The 17,530-nt window shown below is 36.2% G+C and overlaps 1 protein-coding gene across 1 annotated transcript in view; it reads left to right on the top strand.

Annotated features, from left to right (window-relative positions):
• Positions 1-17,530, top strand: part of LOC123659572 (DNA topoisomerase 2) — a 35,534-nt gene that overhangs the window by 3,543 nt on the left and 14,461 nt on the right. Inside the window, exons 2-7 of the mRNA XM_045594780.1 lie at positions 3,324-3,555; positions 3,897-5,799; positions 5,998-6,137; positions 6,595-6,797; positions 7,556-7,704; positions 9,748-9,985. Coding sequence (XP_045450736.1) covers positions 3,324-3,555; positions 3,897-5,799; positions 5,998-6,137; positions 6,595-6,797; positions 7,556-7,704; positions 9,748-9,985 — 2,865 coding nt within the window. The remainder of the gene's footprint in view (positions 1-3,323; positions 3,556-3,896; positions 5,800-5,997; positions 6,138-6,594; positions 6,798-7,555; positions 7,705-9,747; positions 9,986-17,530) is intronic.

Genomic DNA, 17,530 nt, shown 5'->3' with positions numbered 1-17,530 from the left:
GAACACAGAAAATAGCAATGGAGATAAGACGCCACCTTGTGGAACACCAGCATTAAGCTCCATCCAATCTGACGTATTGCCGTTGAAAGTAACGCACTGCTGACGTCCAGAAAGATAGGAGTGAAACCAGTCAATAACTGCAGGTGAGATGTTAACCGCACGCAGAGTACTAAGAAGAATGTCGTAATCAACTGAGTTAAAAGCACTGCTAAAGTCTAGCAGGATCATGGCAGTGAGCTTGGTTTGATCCATTGCACACCGCACATCCTCTGCCACATTCAGCAGTGCTCCAACAGTGCTGTGGGAGGGACGGAAACCGGATTGATAAGGAGATATAAAATCGTAAGAGGAGAGATGAGTATAAATTTGACTATGAACAACGGATTCTAGGACTTTGGAGAGTATGGGAAGAATGGATATAGGTCGAAATTGAGAAGGGATAGTAGGATTAGAGGTTTTAGGTAAGGGTATGACAAGAGCTTTCTTCCATAGCGATGGAAAGACATTGCATGTAAGTGAAAAATTTATTATGTGAGTAATTACAGGTGCAATGTCCTCCAACACAGGAAGAATCATGTCGAGGCTGAGGCTATCGTTACCAATTGCTTTAGTTGATATAGAACGTACATGCTTCTTAATATCCTCCTGCGAGACTGCTTCAAATGAAAAACTAGGTAGGTCAGGTGAGACAAAAGTAGATAAAAAAGAAAGCGTTGCAGCCCTAGTATTAGAATCCACAGTTACAGGTGGAGTAATAAAATGTGTGTTCAGAGAATTTAGATTCACGGAACTTTGGCAGGTTACCGTGGATTTGCCCACCCCTAGCGACCTAAGGAATCTCCAGACTTGGGATTGGCAGAGACCCTGAATTGAAGAGTGGATGTAACGGCGCTTAGCGTCCCTACACATTCTATTGCAGATGTTACGTAGTTTTTTGTATATGTTTAAGTTTTCTTGGGTTGGATTTTGTTTGTTTTTTGTTTTAGCTTTGTCGCGCTTTGCCATTGTTCTTTTGATTACAGGTGTTAGCCAGGGAGCGGGAGCGTGTTTGATTCGCACAGGTTTTACAGGTGCGTGTGTATCATAAATTTTAATCACTTCAGCAGTAAATGAGACGACCATTTCATCGATGTTGTCCGCCGCGAGTACAGTTGACCAGTCTGTGTTTCTAATATCCTCTCTCAAGCGTTCTACGTCCATATGCTTAAAGTCACGCTGAAAAAGAACTTTACCCCTAACCCTAGGTGGACGTACTTTGTAAGCAAGAAAAATGAGGTCATGATGTGAAAATGGAGCTGTCATTTGCCCATGAGAGATCGCAAGGTTAGGGTTAGAGACAAAGATAAGGTCAATAAGTGAAGGTCTACAGTTGGGAAAGTAGTGCGTTGGAGAAGGGAAAGGAATGGTATACAGATCGAATGATGATAGGATGGAATTTAAAGTATGAGCCCTCACATCCTGTTTAAGTAGGCATGTGTTTAGATCACCCATGCAAATCACATGATCGACAGTGTAGCTACGACAACACAAAAAGAAGTTGGCACTAAAGTTAGAAGAAAACAAACACTGTCCTGCCACGGAATGTTTTTGGGAAGCATATCATATAGTGATACAGTTAATTTCAGACAATTAAAAAACAAATGATCCTTCCTCCAAGCCACATTCCCATAAGGAACTGTCACGAATGCGAAATTTAGCCAAGAACACAGGTGTGCAGGAGAAACCCAATCGTATACGGATAATTCTCGACATAGTTTTTTTACCTAGGTCGGAGTATTTAAAAAACCATGGCTTGATAGGAATACACGCTGGATATTGCCATAATATTTACCTGTAACTAATCTAACTATTGATTGCTATAGTCTATCCCAAGATTTATCCAAACATTGCTTAGCCAAACTTCTAGTCTCGGGAAAAGCACTTAGGAGATTAGGAAAAGGACAACCGTTAGGCATGTTCGATTAAGGAGAGTTGGTGATGGAGGAATGAGCATATGTACATCACAGGTAGTCAATTTATGGGAGGTTAAATTTTTGTTATTTCTGACTCTACCTTAATTCCGGTGCTGCGGGAAGTGTACTCATACTCCGTTCTGCGACTTCACACGTTATTTTCGAACAAATGTACGTAAAAACCATCTTTACTGCAAGATCAAAATACGATACGAACAGACCTTTAACGACTGACAAATAGACACTTTTAAACAAAATAACGTGTCAGACATAATATTCCAATAAAATTAGTGACATTGCGTGCTAGAATATAGGTATAGAAATTCAAAATTACCCAAAACCGAATCGGAGCACCCCACTGTCCACGTAGTCTTGGTCTGCCCGACCCCTAGAGTGTTTTTTTAAGCCGGAGGCGCGGAGGGAGGGCACCCCTCGCCCGCCGTGCGAAAGCGCGCGAACGAATGCGTAGAGGAGGATCCGCTGTGGAACGGAGCATGAGTGAGCGTGCTTTCGCACGCAAGGGCGGAAGGGCTGCACTTCCCGCAGCGCCGGAGCTAAGCGTTATTCTAACCTCAAAGGTGGTAGGTTAATTTTTTCCGATTTAAAAATGTAACCTCCAAAACTTCAACCACGATATCTCTGTAACAACGGGGTTTACACGAAAATAGTTGTCCTTGAAAAACCCACACTCCCTAGAATCTGATCATGGATCATGAAATCTGGATCAGTATACGTGTTTTGCACAGAGGCAGATGGAGGAGAAGCTTTCTTAACACTTGGGGTCAGGATCCATTGACAAGCGTCTTTTATTGCCGCCAATGCCGCCACCTCACCCATCAGGAGGAGGTGAAGCATCCCACTCCATATTAGGGACTACCACTTATTATACAAATAAAAAAACGGCACTACTATATAAAACGCAGTATACAAAATATAACAATAAATCCAAAAATTTCCACCAAATAACAGGAAACATATAGTTGACTCTCACCTACCCTCAATTAAAAAAAAAAATTATTACATTAATGTAAAATAAACATTCTTAATTACTATAATAATTATCACTTACAACATTTAATAACTAAACAAGCTTTGTTGCTGTGGCATATATTAGTTCATGCTAGGTTTAAAATATTAAATAAATTGTAGCTTCAACTGATGAATTTTTGATATTTCTTACAAGCTCTGGAAGTGAAAAAAAAAAAAAAAAAAACGTTAAAAGATCTCATAATTCTCTAACACGACTCTTCAACCTTGTTATTGGGATGTCAGGAAAAACCCATCCTAATGTTTGATAGCTATCTACTATCATTAAATATAAAAACTATATCTTACTAGTATGATACGTATTAATAATATTTTTTTTTGTAGTCAATGCTTACAAAAATGAGTAACGGTACCCAGAATGGATCCCCACAGGCTGCCCCTGGAAAGGGCCAAAAGGGAACCATCGAGAAAATGTACCAGAAGAAGTCTCAATTAGAACATATTCTTCTCCGTCCTGACACATACATTGGGTCCGTTCAGCGGGCCAAAGAAACTATGTGGGTTTTCGATAAGACCAAGGAGTGTATGGTTCAGCGGGAACTGATATATGTACCTGGTAATTTGTTTTAAATTCATATATTTAAATAATTGCAAAATTATGATTTTATTAATCTGTGTATTCTAAAAGCTGACCGACGGCGGGATGACTATCCAACGGCTGGCTTTGAAATACACAGGCTGAAGACGGGTAGCAGCGTCTTCGGTGCAACAAAGCCATCCCAGCTGTCACCAACCCGCCTGCCCAGCGTGGTGACTATGAGCAAAACACATGAGTTCACGCCATTTTTGACGTGAACCTGTGGAGGCCTATGTCCAGTAGTGGGCTGCAAAAGGCTGCTGTGATACTTGAAGTTGTAACCAATCCTGAGTTCTAATGAAGCAAATATGATTTTTCAGGTTTGTACAAAATATTTGACGAAATATTAGTAAACGCAGCTGATAATAAGCAAAGAGACCCCAAGATGGATGTTATAAGAGTTGACATTAATCAAGAACAGAATACAATATCTGTATATAACAATGGTTGCGGTATTCCAGTTGTGATGCATAAAGAGGAGAAAATGTATGTACCGACCATGATCTTCGGACACCTTTTGACGTCTTCAAACTATAATGATGAGGAAGAAAAAGTAACTGGTGGACGTAATGGCTATGGTGCTAAATTATGTAACATTTTCTCTACTAAATTTACAGTAGAAACTGCTTCCAAGCAATACAAAAAACATTTTAAACAGACATGGGGCGCCAATATGACGAAGGCTTCTGAACCTAAAATAAAAGAATCTGGCAAAGATGATGATTTTACAAAAGTGACTTTTAGCCCTGATTTGGCTAAATTTAATATGGATAAGTTGGAAGATGACATTGTTGCTTTGATGTCACGTAGAGCGTATGACATTGCTGCATCCTCACAAGGTGTGAAAGTTTATCTCAATGGAGAGAGATTGAAAATAAATAAGTTTAAAGATTATATTGACTTATACATTAAAGGTAAAGAGCAGGAGAACGGGCAACCCTTGAAGGTTGTATATGAAAAGGTTAGCGACCGTTGGGAAGTAGCACTGACACTTTCATCAAATGAGGGTTTCCAACAAGTATCTTTCGTAAATTCAATTGCTACGACAAAAGGTGGAAAACATGTCGACACAGTAGCTGACAGTATTGTTAAGAACGTTCTAGAAGTATTAAAGAAGAAAAATAAAGGCGGTGTCATTATCAAACCATTCCAAGTTAAGAGCCACATGTGGCTATTTATTAACTGTCTCATCGTAAACCCTACCTTTGATTCACAAACAAAGGAAAACATGACTCTCCAAGCTAAAAGCTTTGGTTCGAAGTGTAATCTCTCAGAGAAATTCATTACAGCAGTTTCTAAATCTGGCTTAGTTGAATCAGTGCTAATGTGGGCTACAACTAAAGCAGAAAAAGAACTTGCTAAGACCTCTGGTAAGAAAAAGAGTAAATTAAAAGGTATACCGAAATTAGAAGACGCTAACGAAGCAGCGCTGAAAAATTCTCATCTTTGTACCCTAATTCTGACCGAGGGAGACTCAGCTAAAACTTTAGCTGTGTCTGGACTTAGTGTTGTTGGCAGAGACTATTACGGAGTATTTCCCTTAAAGGGTAAACCTTTAAACGTCAGAGATGCGTCTCACAAACAGGTCCATGAAAATGTCGAAATAAATAACTTAGTACAAATTTTAGGTCTACAATACAAAAAGAAATATAATACAGTTGACGATTTGAAATCATTGAGATACGGTAAAGTAATGATAATGGCCGATCAGGATCAAGACGGTTCGCATATCAAAGGACTTATCATTAATTTTATCCATCACAACTGGCCAGAATTATTAAAACTTCCATTTTTAGAAGAATTCATCACGCCTATAGTCAAAGCGACTAAAAAAGGCAAAGAAATATCTTTTTATTCTTTGCCCGAATTTGAGGAATGGAAGAAAGAAACTGAAAATCATCACACATATAATATCAAATACTACAAAGGTTTGGGTACCTCCACATCTAAGGAGGCCAAAGAGTATTTCCAAAATATGGAAAGGCACAGAATCAGATTCAGATATGCTGGTAATACAGACGATCATCATATCGAGTTGGCATTTTCTAAGAAAGGTGCCGATCAACGTAAGGAATGGTTGACAAATCATATGAATGAAGTGAAAAGGAGAAAAGAAATCGGTCTCCCGGAGAGATACTTGTATACAAAAGACACTAAAGCTGTTACATATTCGGATTTCGTTAATTTAGAGCTGGTTCTCTTTTCTAATGGTGATAATATACGGTATGATATTACATATAATTAATTGCTAGTTCTATGGTAAAACCAATTCCATAACCATGGCTCCTAATCTATTCTAATATTATGAAGCTTTATGGGTTTGTTTGTTTCAATATTCCAATCTCGAGGACTGCTAGTTTGAGTCATAACTTTTTTTTTGTGTTGGTCTGTGCTGTAAATAATATAAATATAAAATTTCAGATCAATACCGTCAATAATGGACGGCTTGAAGCCTGGCCAACGTAAAGTAATTTTCACATGTATAAAACGTAATGATAAACGTGAGGTCAAAGTAGCTCAACTGGCTGGTTCAGTTGCTGAACATTCTGCATATCATCATGGTAAGTTAACCATTAAGATTAGAAGAAAAGATCTATTGAGAATAATTTTATTGAAAAATTTAACAAAAAATAACTTGTTAGAGCACAAAACTGTATTTATATCCCACTGCTAGATATAGGTATTTTTCTCAATGTGGGACAAGAGGCAAATCTTAATCCGCTTTTTTAGTGCTTTTATTGAAATTCCTAATCACCTGAAAGGAAAAACTGTTAAATATAAATGTCATAAAGGCATGGAATTTTCCTATTATAAAAATGAGACGTTGCCAGATTGCCATGACTGTCTGTACGTCTTATTAATTTTTTATTCCACTATCCAAAACTACCCACATACCCACATAGATAATATTTATTGTAGCAAATTTATTTTATGCTTAATTTTTTTCTAGCCTGGATTTCAATATAAGGTCCATATACTTTGAAATAGTATATTTAATAATTTTATTTTAAACTTCAGGTGAGCAATCCCTAGCTATGACCATTGTAAACTTGGCTCAGAACTATGTGGGCTCGAACAATATTAATCTATTGGAGCCTAGAGGTCAGTTCGGTACTCGTCTCTGTGGTGGAAAAGACTCGGCAAGTCCGAGATATATATTCACGCTCATGTCTCCACTCACTAGACTCGTGTTTCATCCCCATGATGACCCCTTGCTTGTGGTAAGTTGCATGTTATTTTATTCGTTTATTTATTGAGGTAGTACCCAGCAGAATACATCCGTGCGCAAAATTTGGAGCAGAAGATCACAGCTAAATAATACTACTTTCAAGTAGTGTTGTGTTCCTGTGGTGAGTAAGGTGACCACTTCTCTTGGGGTGGATTGTGGGTATGGTCGGCAACAGGATTGCCATGCTTCTGGTGTAGTAGGCTTCAGAATGAGTCTAGTTGTTGTTCTAGTCTTATAAAAAAATATTGCTAAATAAATACGTGGGCTTCAACAACAGCAACAAGGATCCTATGTGGACTGACACCATTCTTTTTTTTTTTTTTATGTCACTAGGTCGGCAAACAAGCGTACGGCTCACCTGATGGTAAGCGATTAACGTTGCTTATAGACACCTGCAACATTCTAATATAAAGACTTAATATTGTCTGATATTGTTTACTGAAGAGGTATATTGTAGATAATAATACAATTATTATATAAATATGGTAACATTACAATTTGTTCCAGTAAGTAATTACAAGATAATTGTATTGTTGTGATAATTGAGTTGAGCTTATAGACGTTTTAACAAGTCAAGGAGAATCATAAAGACTATCCAAATTAGTGTTTGATTTTCCTTAAGTCACAAATCTAAAATCTATGGAATATTAATTATGTAATCAGTAGAAAAAGAACCTTTTTTTTTTGATAGAGATAATCAATACTTCATACAATAATATAGTTATTTTATAGAAATAATTAAATTTACAGCACGAATTTGAAGACAACCAAAAGATTGAACCAATCTACTACATCCCCATCTTACCCATGATGCTGGTGAACGGAGCTGAGGGTATTGGTACTGGGTGGTCCACTAAGATACCCAATTATAACCCTAGAGACATTGTGGCTAACATTCGGTAAGTAAATAAATAACTAAGTATTTCCATAAACTAGTGGTCGCCCAGTGGTCGCCCAGTGGCTGCCCAGTGGTCGCCCAGTGGCTGCCCAGTGGCTGCCCAGTGGTCGCCCAGTGGTCGCCCAGTGGCCGCCCAGTGGTCGAAACTAAATTAATTTAAATTATAAGTATGAAGAATATTATACCTTGTCCAACCGTTTATTTTCTTTTTGAAAACTCACGCCTATAAATTACAGTTTTTTTTAAACGACTTCCAAAAAAGGAGGAGGTTCTCAATTCGACTGTATTTTTTTTTTTTTTTTTTTTTTTTTTTTTTTTTTTTATGTATGTTACATCAGAACTTTTGACCGGGTAGACCGATTTCGACAAATTTTGTTTTAATCGAAAGGTGGTGTGTGCCAATTGGTCCCATTTAAATTTATTTGAGATCTAACAACTACTTTTCGAGTTATATCTAATAATGCGTTTTTACTTGACGCTTTTTTCGTCGACCTACGTTGTATTATACCGCATAACTTTCTACTGGATGTACCGATTTTGATAATTCTTTTTTTGTTGGAAAGGGGATATCCCTAGTTTAGTACCGTGATAAGGAAACCAGGATCTGATGATGGAATCCCAGAGAAATCGAGGGAAACTCTCGAAAATCCGTAATAACTTTTTACTGGGTGTACCGATTTTGATAATTTTTAATTTAATCGAAAGCTGATCTTTATCATGTGGTCACATATAAATTTTATCGAGATCTGATTACTACTTTTTGAGTAATCTTTGATAACGCGTAGTTGCTTGACTATTTTTTCGTCGATCTACGTTGTATTACTCGTTGATGTAATTGAAGTCGGTTTTTTTTTCGTTTGCGAGCAAACACAATTATTTCGGAATAATGTAGTTACTAGTAGTGAAGTACCCACGGGAAGAGAGGGGCTGGCTATATTCTTTACCGCCGTACCCGCACATTGCAGCATGTTGATAAAATCTATAAGTAAAAGACATTCACTGGTATTTAATTTTTAACCGACTTCCAAAAAAGGAGGAGGTTCTCAATTCGACTGTATTTTTTTTTTTTTTTTTTTTTTTTTTTTTTTTTATGTATGTTACATCAGAACTTTTGACCGGGTTGACCGATTTCGACAAATTTTGTTTTAATCGAAAGGTGGTGTGTGCCAATTGGTCCCATTTAAATTTATTTGAGATCTAACAACTACTTTTTGAGTTATATCTAATAATGCGTTTTTACTTGACGCTTTTTTCGTCGACCTACGTTGTATTATATCGCATAACTTTCTACTGCATGTACCGATTTTGATAATTCTTTTTTTGTTGGAAAGGGGATATCCCTAGTTTGGTACCGTGATAAGGAAACCAGGACCTGATGATGGGATCCCAGAGAAATCGAGGGAAACTCTCGAAAATCCGTAATAACTTTTTACTGGGTGTACCGATTTTGATAATTTTTAATTTAATCGATAGCTGATGTTTATCATATGGTCACATATAAATTTTATCGAGACCTGATAACTACTTTTTGAGTAATCTTTGATAACGCGTAGTTACTTGACTATTTTTTCGTCGATCTACGTTGTATTACTTGTCGATGTAATTGAAGTCGGTTTTTTTTTCGTTTGCGAGCAAACACAATTATAATTTATCATAAGCCTGACAAATAACGAGAAACAGTTAATCATCTTTTTTAATCAACTTAAAAAAAAAGAAGGAGGTATTACCATTATGATGATTCTTTTTTATTTCGAAAACTGATGCTTGCTGATATCCATTTATCTGTTATCTGAAAATAAATCGATCGATCGGTGGTAGCTTTATTTTCACAAAAATAATAAACACCTTAAAATTTTAATTTGTAAAATGACGATTCGAAGGCGCTCTTGGGCCTATTTGAATAAAGTTATTTTTGATTTTCATATAGCACAAGTATTATAAGCTGGCTTAACTTTTAAATAACTTTTCTGAAATATATTTTACATATAACTAGATTTTTGCCTGTCCGTTGATATTGTTTATAAATATATATTTATACTTTTAGGCGTATGCTCGATGGCCAAGAACCACTACCAATGCATCCGTGGTATAAAAATTTCCGCGGTACAATCGAAGGTTTCGGCGATAAATACGTCATATCCGGCGAAGCGGCCATCTTGCCGAACGAAAAGATCGAAATCACTGAACTTCCGGTCGGTGTTTGGACACAGAATTATAAAGAGAATGTTCTAGAACCTATGCTTGGAACTGATAAAGTTAAACCACTTATATCAGACTACAAGGTAAGTCTGTTGTCATATCTATATTACTAATTGTGCTCCGTAGTTTGTCCCATATTAATTTGAGGAGAAAACATACTAAAATATTATACATATAGCATTGCTCAGTAAATGGAAAAACTCTTATAATATTAGTAGATATTTTCCATGTCTATATAGACAATTAAAAGTGTACTGGTCATCTATCATTATATGTATATATAGGTATTTAATAGTGCAAAATATGCAATAAAGTGAACCCTGATATATTTTGTATTATTCTGAATGAAACTAAAGGCTACTTATATAGGCTCTTAAAACAATACATAGCTTTTACAAAGATAATAATAATAATATGGTAGGAAAGCCAAAACTGTACATTGAATATTTTTTTAGAAGAATACTTGGGGTGTGATCTACAATCGATACCGAAGCCAAAAATATAGTTTTTTGAATTTTTGTCTGTTTGTCTGTATGTATGTCCGGGATAAACTCAAAAAGTACCGCATGGATTTACTTGAAATTTGGCTCGAATATTATAAAGAAGTCGGGTCAACATATACGCTACATATTATCATGCTATCACCTACCGGGATCGAGCAGTGAACCTTTATTTCTTTAACGCATTCTGCAACAACGTGTAATCTAACGACGCATTTTTGAATGTTGTTGTTATTATGTTAATAACAATGCTAATATAAGCTAGCTTTACACTATAAAAATCACGCAATATAAGTAACTAAGCCGATAAACATAATTAAATAAATATAAGTAGACAAGACAATTTTAAAGCAGCGCCATCTATGAGATTTTTCTGAAATGTAAAGAAGAAACGGGTAAATGAATGTTATTTTAAAAGGTATAATCCGTAGGTATTTTTGGTGCTGTATAGCGTTCACGCAGACGACGTCGCGGGCAGCAGCTAGTATATATATACATTTGTTATAGCTGACCCAGCTACTCGTTGCTGTGGCTCAGTAATTATTGATTGATTGATTTGTTTAATAGCTATCAGTTGTGCCAGAGTAGCACGGTTGATTCCGCCAATGTCACATAGAGTGGAGAACACACGAAGGAGATTAATTGGTCGGTGCAGTAGAGATAACAGTCTCTATTTAATTTTGAAAACAGGCAAAATAGTCAAACTTACATTGTTACACCATAACCTAAAACAACACAAACATTTAATGTTTAATATTTATTTCAAAATATTTACACAAAAATCTACAATAGGGACTAAACATCAACATTGACAAACATTGAACATTTATAGGGCGGGGAATATCACAGGGAAGGATGTCGTATATAGGACGGAGGAGTTTGGGACAGGAAAAAAGGATGTGGGAAACCGTGTCTTCATCAAGGCCACATTCACACAAGGAGTGGTCACGAACTCTGATTTTGGCCAGATGAACAGGTGTACACGCATGGCCAAGACGTAAGCGACATATGCTAGATGTTACTCCAAGATAAATTCCAGGACTTGTCCATATGGATTTTGGCTAGGGAACGAAGTTATTGGCAGGAGTTTTTGTAGTGATCAAGGATACGTGTGGATTTTTTTTTTTTTTTTTTTGTTACGATATGGGCTTACTCTTGACCTCAGTCTAGCTCTAGAGCACAGACGAGGTCGAAGATGGAGCGAGTTCGCCCAGAAGAAGCCTGTTCACTCGCGCTTTAAACATGTTCGGGTTATATGAACTCGGAAATACAGACGCCGGCAGGGAATTCCATTCCTTGGCTGTGCGCATTAAAAAAGATGATTCGATGATTCGAAGCGCATTGTACGTATAAAAGTTAGCAGCTTTAGCACATGAATCTGCTGTCTCATTGCCTGCAATGCCTGAATGGCCTGGAATCCAGACGAGCAGAATATGCAGACCCTTTTGACTGCAAGAGCTCTAATCTTGAAAACAATAGAAATTTTTAATTTGCTACGAAAGGGATTTTCCTTAATGGCTAAGAGACAACTTAGTGAGTCAGTAAAAATTACCGTCGGTCCTAAGTCATGGGAGAGGGCAAAGAGGATGGCTTTCAGTATAGCAATAGCTTCACCGGAAAACACAGATGTTTCAGGGGGACACTTGAATTGGAGAATGATTTTAAATTTAGGGATCCAGCAGGCAGCACCAACACAGCTGTACGGGGAAAGTTTAGATGCATCGGTATATATATCGACGTAGGAAAGCATATTTGCTGTAAGTAGACAAAATACCTAAAGTGACTTTTTACTACCATTGGAATCAGGAAAAAAAGCCGCATCGAATGACCCGGGTCGTGTGTCTCTACGATGAAAAAAAAATTACATACACCGTTGAAAACGCCCGTACTTATATATTTTTTTAGCAAGATTAAATGCTGTATGTAGACCAAAATCTAGTCATTTTAGACATTTTGTACTTACAGCAAAAGAAAGACTGCATTTTTTGCTTTACAAATACTTACTTCTTCCCATTTAAAAACTTAACGCTACTTACAGCATTTCTGTGGCGTATGATTTTTACATTCGTTTACTTACAGCAAGTTTAGGGAACCTACAGTCTTAGCTTTTGTTATTTACAGCAAATCATCACGTATTTGCTTTAAAAGCTCACACCACATAATGCATGTTAAAAACCTGTGATTTTTTAGAAATTTGAGATATTGCATTTTGATAAATCATTTATCAATTCATTTTACTGTTACGCCATTGAAAAAATGATAGTACTTTGAAGTTGTGTCGGTGTTACCGCATCGCTACCAGCTCCGCCCGCACCCTTTGTTCCTTGTACGACATTCTGTTATTGTCTCATTATAAGCGTGGCATTTGATTTGAAACGTCGTGTGTGCTGAGTATCCGTAATAAGTGGCGTGATTTAGATTGAACCTGAGTATTATATCACGAAAACGTAAGTAAATTTTCCGAATAATTATTATTAAGTGTCGATAATTATTTACGTATTGTATCTTAATCGAATCTATCTGATACAAGCAAAGATATTTGTAATTTGCCATAATTAGGTTTAAGCATTTTTTCTAGGTAGTTTCAAAGTATAAAAATGATCAATCTACTTGTCCGTCTACAGATTTTTTATGAATATCGTTACACCTATAATCCCTGACGGAGTAGGCATTTCACCGACGTATTTAGTCTCCAATGTGACTGATGGCGAACCAACCAATATACTACGAGCACAAACTCGGTTGCGAGCTGCAATTGAGGTAGTTTTACAACAGTAAAACCACATATTACTTGTCACTTTGACATAGCCGGGAATCGAAACCGGAACCTCATGACCTATAATCAGCAATCACAATCAATAGACCAACGAGGGTAACAAGATATTTTTTTTAAGCTGCATTGCTTATTTTAGATGGCGAAACGCAGGGAATGGATGGACGAATTGAGACCTCTTCAAGAAGACATTGTTGAAGAGAATTCAAGAAAGAAACCTAAAATACAAATATTAAGAAACGAACTATACCTACAAGGCAATTTAATTCCGTCGAAATTGAACAACAAAACAATAAAATCACAGACCGATGAATCTAATAATTTTTCGCAAAACAATTGCAAAACGACACCACGACATACATGGAATTTGGAAGAGGACATGACTAGTAGCAAAGAATTGACTCCAACTTTTCGAAACCCAGAAAAATACATAGCTGCAACCGACCATATACCAAGACAACCCATACAAGACAGACAAGAAGACAGACAAGACATACCGCCACCGCTTCAAGCTTCGGGCTTGAAGGAAATCCCAACAAACTTGCATAAAGATTGCGAAATCACCCACGAAACATGTATTACAAAACACGCTAAATTAGATTTTACTGTAACCGTCGAGAATGAAGATGTTTTGGATGAAAGTATTCCACATTTAACAGCTTGTAAAGCCTACTTTTCAGTTGAGAATGATGGTAAGCAAATCAAAACCCAATGTCTCTATTCTATCCCAGAATTAGGTGGTGATGTTGAGAGCAATATGGAACAGCCTCAAAGTAAATCACCAGCTACTGAGAAGAGAGCTATGATCGAAAGCAACGTAAAATTGATGGACCCTGAAAGTTTACCCTCCAGTCTTAGAACATGTGCAGCAGTAGAGAGCCACGTGCAAACGCAACTTCAAGGCCCATCTCCAGTTGCTACTCAAAGTAGCGTGCTACAGTTTCGGCGTCCATCTCTAGTACCTTCAACGAGTTTTGCGATTGAGAGCGACGTAGTGCAGGTATCACCTTCAAGCTATTCTCTGATTCCTGGCATAAGTACTGCTACAAATGGCGTTGTGCAGATGCAATTTATTCCTGAAAATAGTTCTACGATTGAAAGCAATATAGTGCCAATAGGATTTCCAAGTCTATCAATGTTCCCTAGAACGAGTGACAGCAACCTGGTAAAGATACAGTTTCGAAGTAGTTTACCATCCCCTGAAACAAACAAAATACAGATAACAGAGGACAGAGGTACCAGAAGGATAAATCCTAAAAGATGCAAGAAAAAACTAAATGTCGATAAATGTTATCTTGATTATGTAGACGATGTGGATACGTTATTAGTAAATAAAGCATTTGCATCAGATGACTCAACAGATTGGAGTGAAGAGGAAGAGTCATCTGACGAGATGGAAGATGGAGATCAACACACTAAAACTTCAAAAAGAAATAAGAACAAGCAAGGCAAACATAAAGACAAAATAAAAACAAAGACAAATCATAGGCACATAAATATAGAAAAAAATAAAACAAAAGCGTTGATTAAAAAAGAAAATGAAGAAGAAAAGGAAAAAGGGAAACAATATTTAACTAGAAAAGGAAAATCTATTGAGGAAAAAAAATGAAACCAAACCCATGTACTGGCAAAAAATGTAGAAATAACTGTGAAAACATAACCGAAGAACGGCGTATAAATTTATTTAACTATTTTTGGAATATTAAGTGTACGCAAAGGCGCAAAGATTGGATTGCTCAATGCTTTCATAAAAAAGGTGTAAAGAACCACACGTCACAAAATAGAGGAGTATCTAGGCGGAACATCACATACGAATATTTTATTAATGAAGGAGAAGGAAGGAGAAAGGTCTGCCAACAATTTCTTATCGCGACTCTCGATGTGACGCAGAGATTTATTTTGTATACACTGCAAAATTCAACAGACAATTTTTCCAAACTTGACGAAAGAGGTAAAAACGGTGGTCATAATAAAACATCACCGGAAGTCATCGCCAAAGCCAAGTCTTTTGTTATGTCTCTGCCATTATTGTCTTCTCATTATTGTCGCAAAGATTCCACACGACTGTACCTGCCAGAAAATTTCAAAAATATTACTAACTTGTACAACATTTACAAAGAGCACTGCAGCGGTGAAAATGTAAAACCTATGTCTTTTAAAGTTTTTTCAAAATGGTTTCGTAGTACTTTCAATATTGGCTTCCATATCCCAAAAAAGGATAAATGTATTCAGTGTTTGGCCACAAAAACCTTCGAGGTGAAAACTGAAGAGGAAATGAACGAGTTAAACGAGCACATAAAAGAGAAAGAAGAATCATACAAACGATTTTTTATGTCATCAGGATCTTAACAAGGCAGACAAAAGTGTTATCTGTGCCAGCTTTGACATGCAGAAAGTGCTTAATACTCCACACGGTGACAACATGGCCCTTTATTATAGCCGAAAAATATCAGTGTATAATTTCACAATTTATGAAAGTAACACGCAGGTAGGGCTCTGTAATATATGGAATGAAACAGATGCCCATCGTGGAGCAAATGAGATTTCGACATGTTTACTAAATTATATAATGGAAGTTGATTCTCAAGTCAAAGTTAAGACCTTATTATTGTATTCCGATTCCTGCTACGGACAAAACAAAAATAAGTCCGTTTTATCTATGTTTCGCTTTGCATTATCTAGGTGTGTTAATCTTGAAGTTATTCAGATGAACTACTTGATCCCTGGCCATACATATATGCCTGTAGATAACATGCATTCTGTGATAGAACGAGCAGTAAAGAAAACAATAGTATGGGCTCCATCTCAATGGCCTACTATTGTAGAAATAGCCAGGAAGAACCCCTTTCCTTACAAAGTAACCACACTTGAAGGAACAAATTTTATGGGATTTGAAGAAATAACAAATAATACTTTTAAGAAAAACCAAAGAATCAATATTTCAAAGATGCGTGTGGTTACATTTAAAAGGTGTAAACCAAATGTGATGTATGTGAAAAACTCAATGTTGCCACAAACTGAAACAGTTGAAGTGCAATTGCGCAGCCTCAATAGTGCAATGCCGAAATCAAATTTATATTTGACTAAGTTACCAATATCCCAACAAAAATATAATGACTTAAAAAAATTAGTAGAGAAAAAAGTGATTCCAAATATTTACGCCAAAGAATATTTAGGTTTTAAGTACAGCTGTAAAACAAATGACTGTTTACCTGAAACCGATGAAGATGACTGAAAAAAAAATGTGAATGATTCGCGATAGCATAATTTTAATATCAATGGTTTATTTACTTTTCCTTATATATGCTTTTGATTGAACACAATGTCTTCATGTTAAGTTTCAATTATAATTGTATTTTGTCATATCTTTCTTTCTATAAAATGAGGCAAATTGGCACTAAGTTTCTGTTTTTTAGTTTTAAATAAACATTCTTTGATTGGATACAATGTTTTTATTTACATCTTGCATTTCTAACTAGTTTTAGGGCCTTACTTTTTATATTGAATATTTTATTTTTTTACGTTTTATTTCTTATATAATTATAAGAGAAAAATACTTTTTTAATTCATCGTATTGTTGAAACGAAGTTCCGGCAGTATAATTAGAGTTTCAAATTTTGTTTCAACAATTCAAAAGACCACATTTTTTTTACAAATGGTAAACGAAATTTTTTTTCAACCCAACATTACATTACCGACTAACTCACTGCATTTCTAGATCTAATCATACTTATAAATTTAATCTTACATTTTGAATTGCAGTACCCAAATAAATAAATTTACTACATACAGCATATTTACCGCCTGTAAATTAATAATATTTCCATCTACGCGTACATTTTTCTTCCTTAGTTACAGCGTTTTAAAGGTAGGTGATTTAAAAAACTGTTTGCTGTAACTAGCCAAACATGTACTTATAGTAACTTTGGATAAAAAATTTACATTGCAAATAGTGTCTGGCAGCTAAATAAACCTATGTTTCAAAAATGGTAGCAATATCATGGATAGGTCTGACACTATTATTTTTTTTCCGAAATCAATAAAGTTTCTTGGCTCTGGTGAACAATTGCAATATGTCTACTTACAGCAAATATGTTTTCCTACGTCGATATGATGATGATTTAACCAATTTTGATGAAGAATTTCTTGAAATTTTAATTTTATACCAGGATCTCCTTTTTTCAGACCCAAATCTGCGACGATAGGAACATTGTAGGCGAGGGCTTTGAAGGAAGTAGAGAATAAGGGATTGATACAAAAGGTTAAGAGAGGATTTGGGAGGTTTGAAAATTTGGTGTAGCTGATTAAAATGTAGGAAGTGGCCGGTTTGGGTTACAGAGTTGGGAGAGCTTGTT

The sequence above is a fragment of the Melitaea cinxia genome, chromosome 14 (genome assembly GCF_905220565.1).
Source record: "Melitaea cinxia chromosome 14, ilMelCinx1.1, whole genome shotgun sequence".
NCBI classification, from domain to species: Eukaryota; Metazoa; Arthropoda; class Insecta; order Lepidoptera; family Nymphalidae; genus Melitaea; species Melitaea cinxia.
The sequence above is the reverse complement of the archived record's forward strand: the minus strand, read 5'-3'. Positions and strand labels throughout refer to the sequence as shown.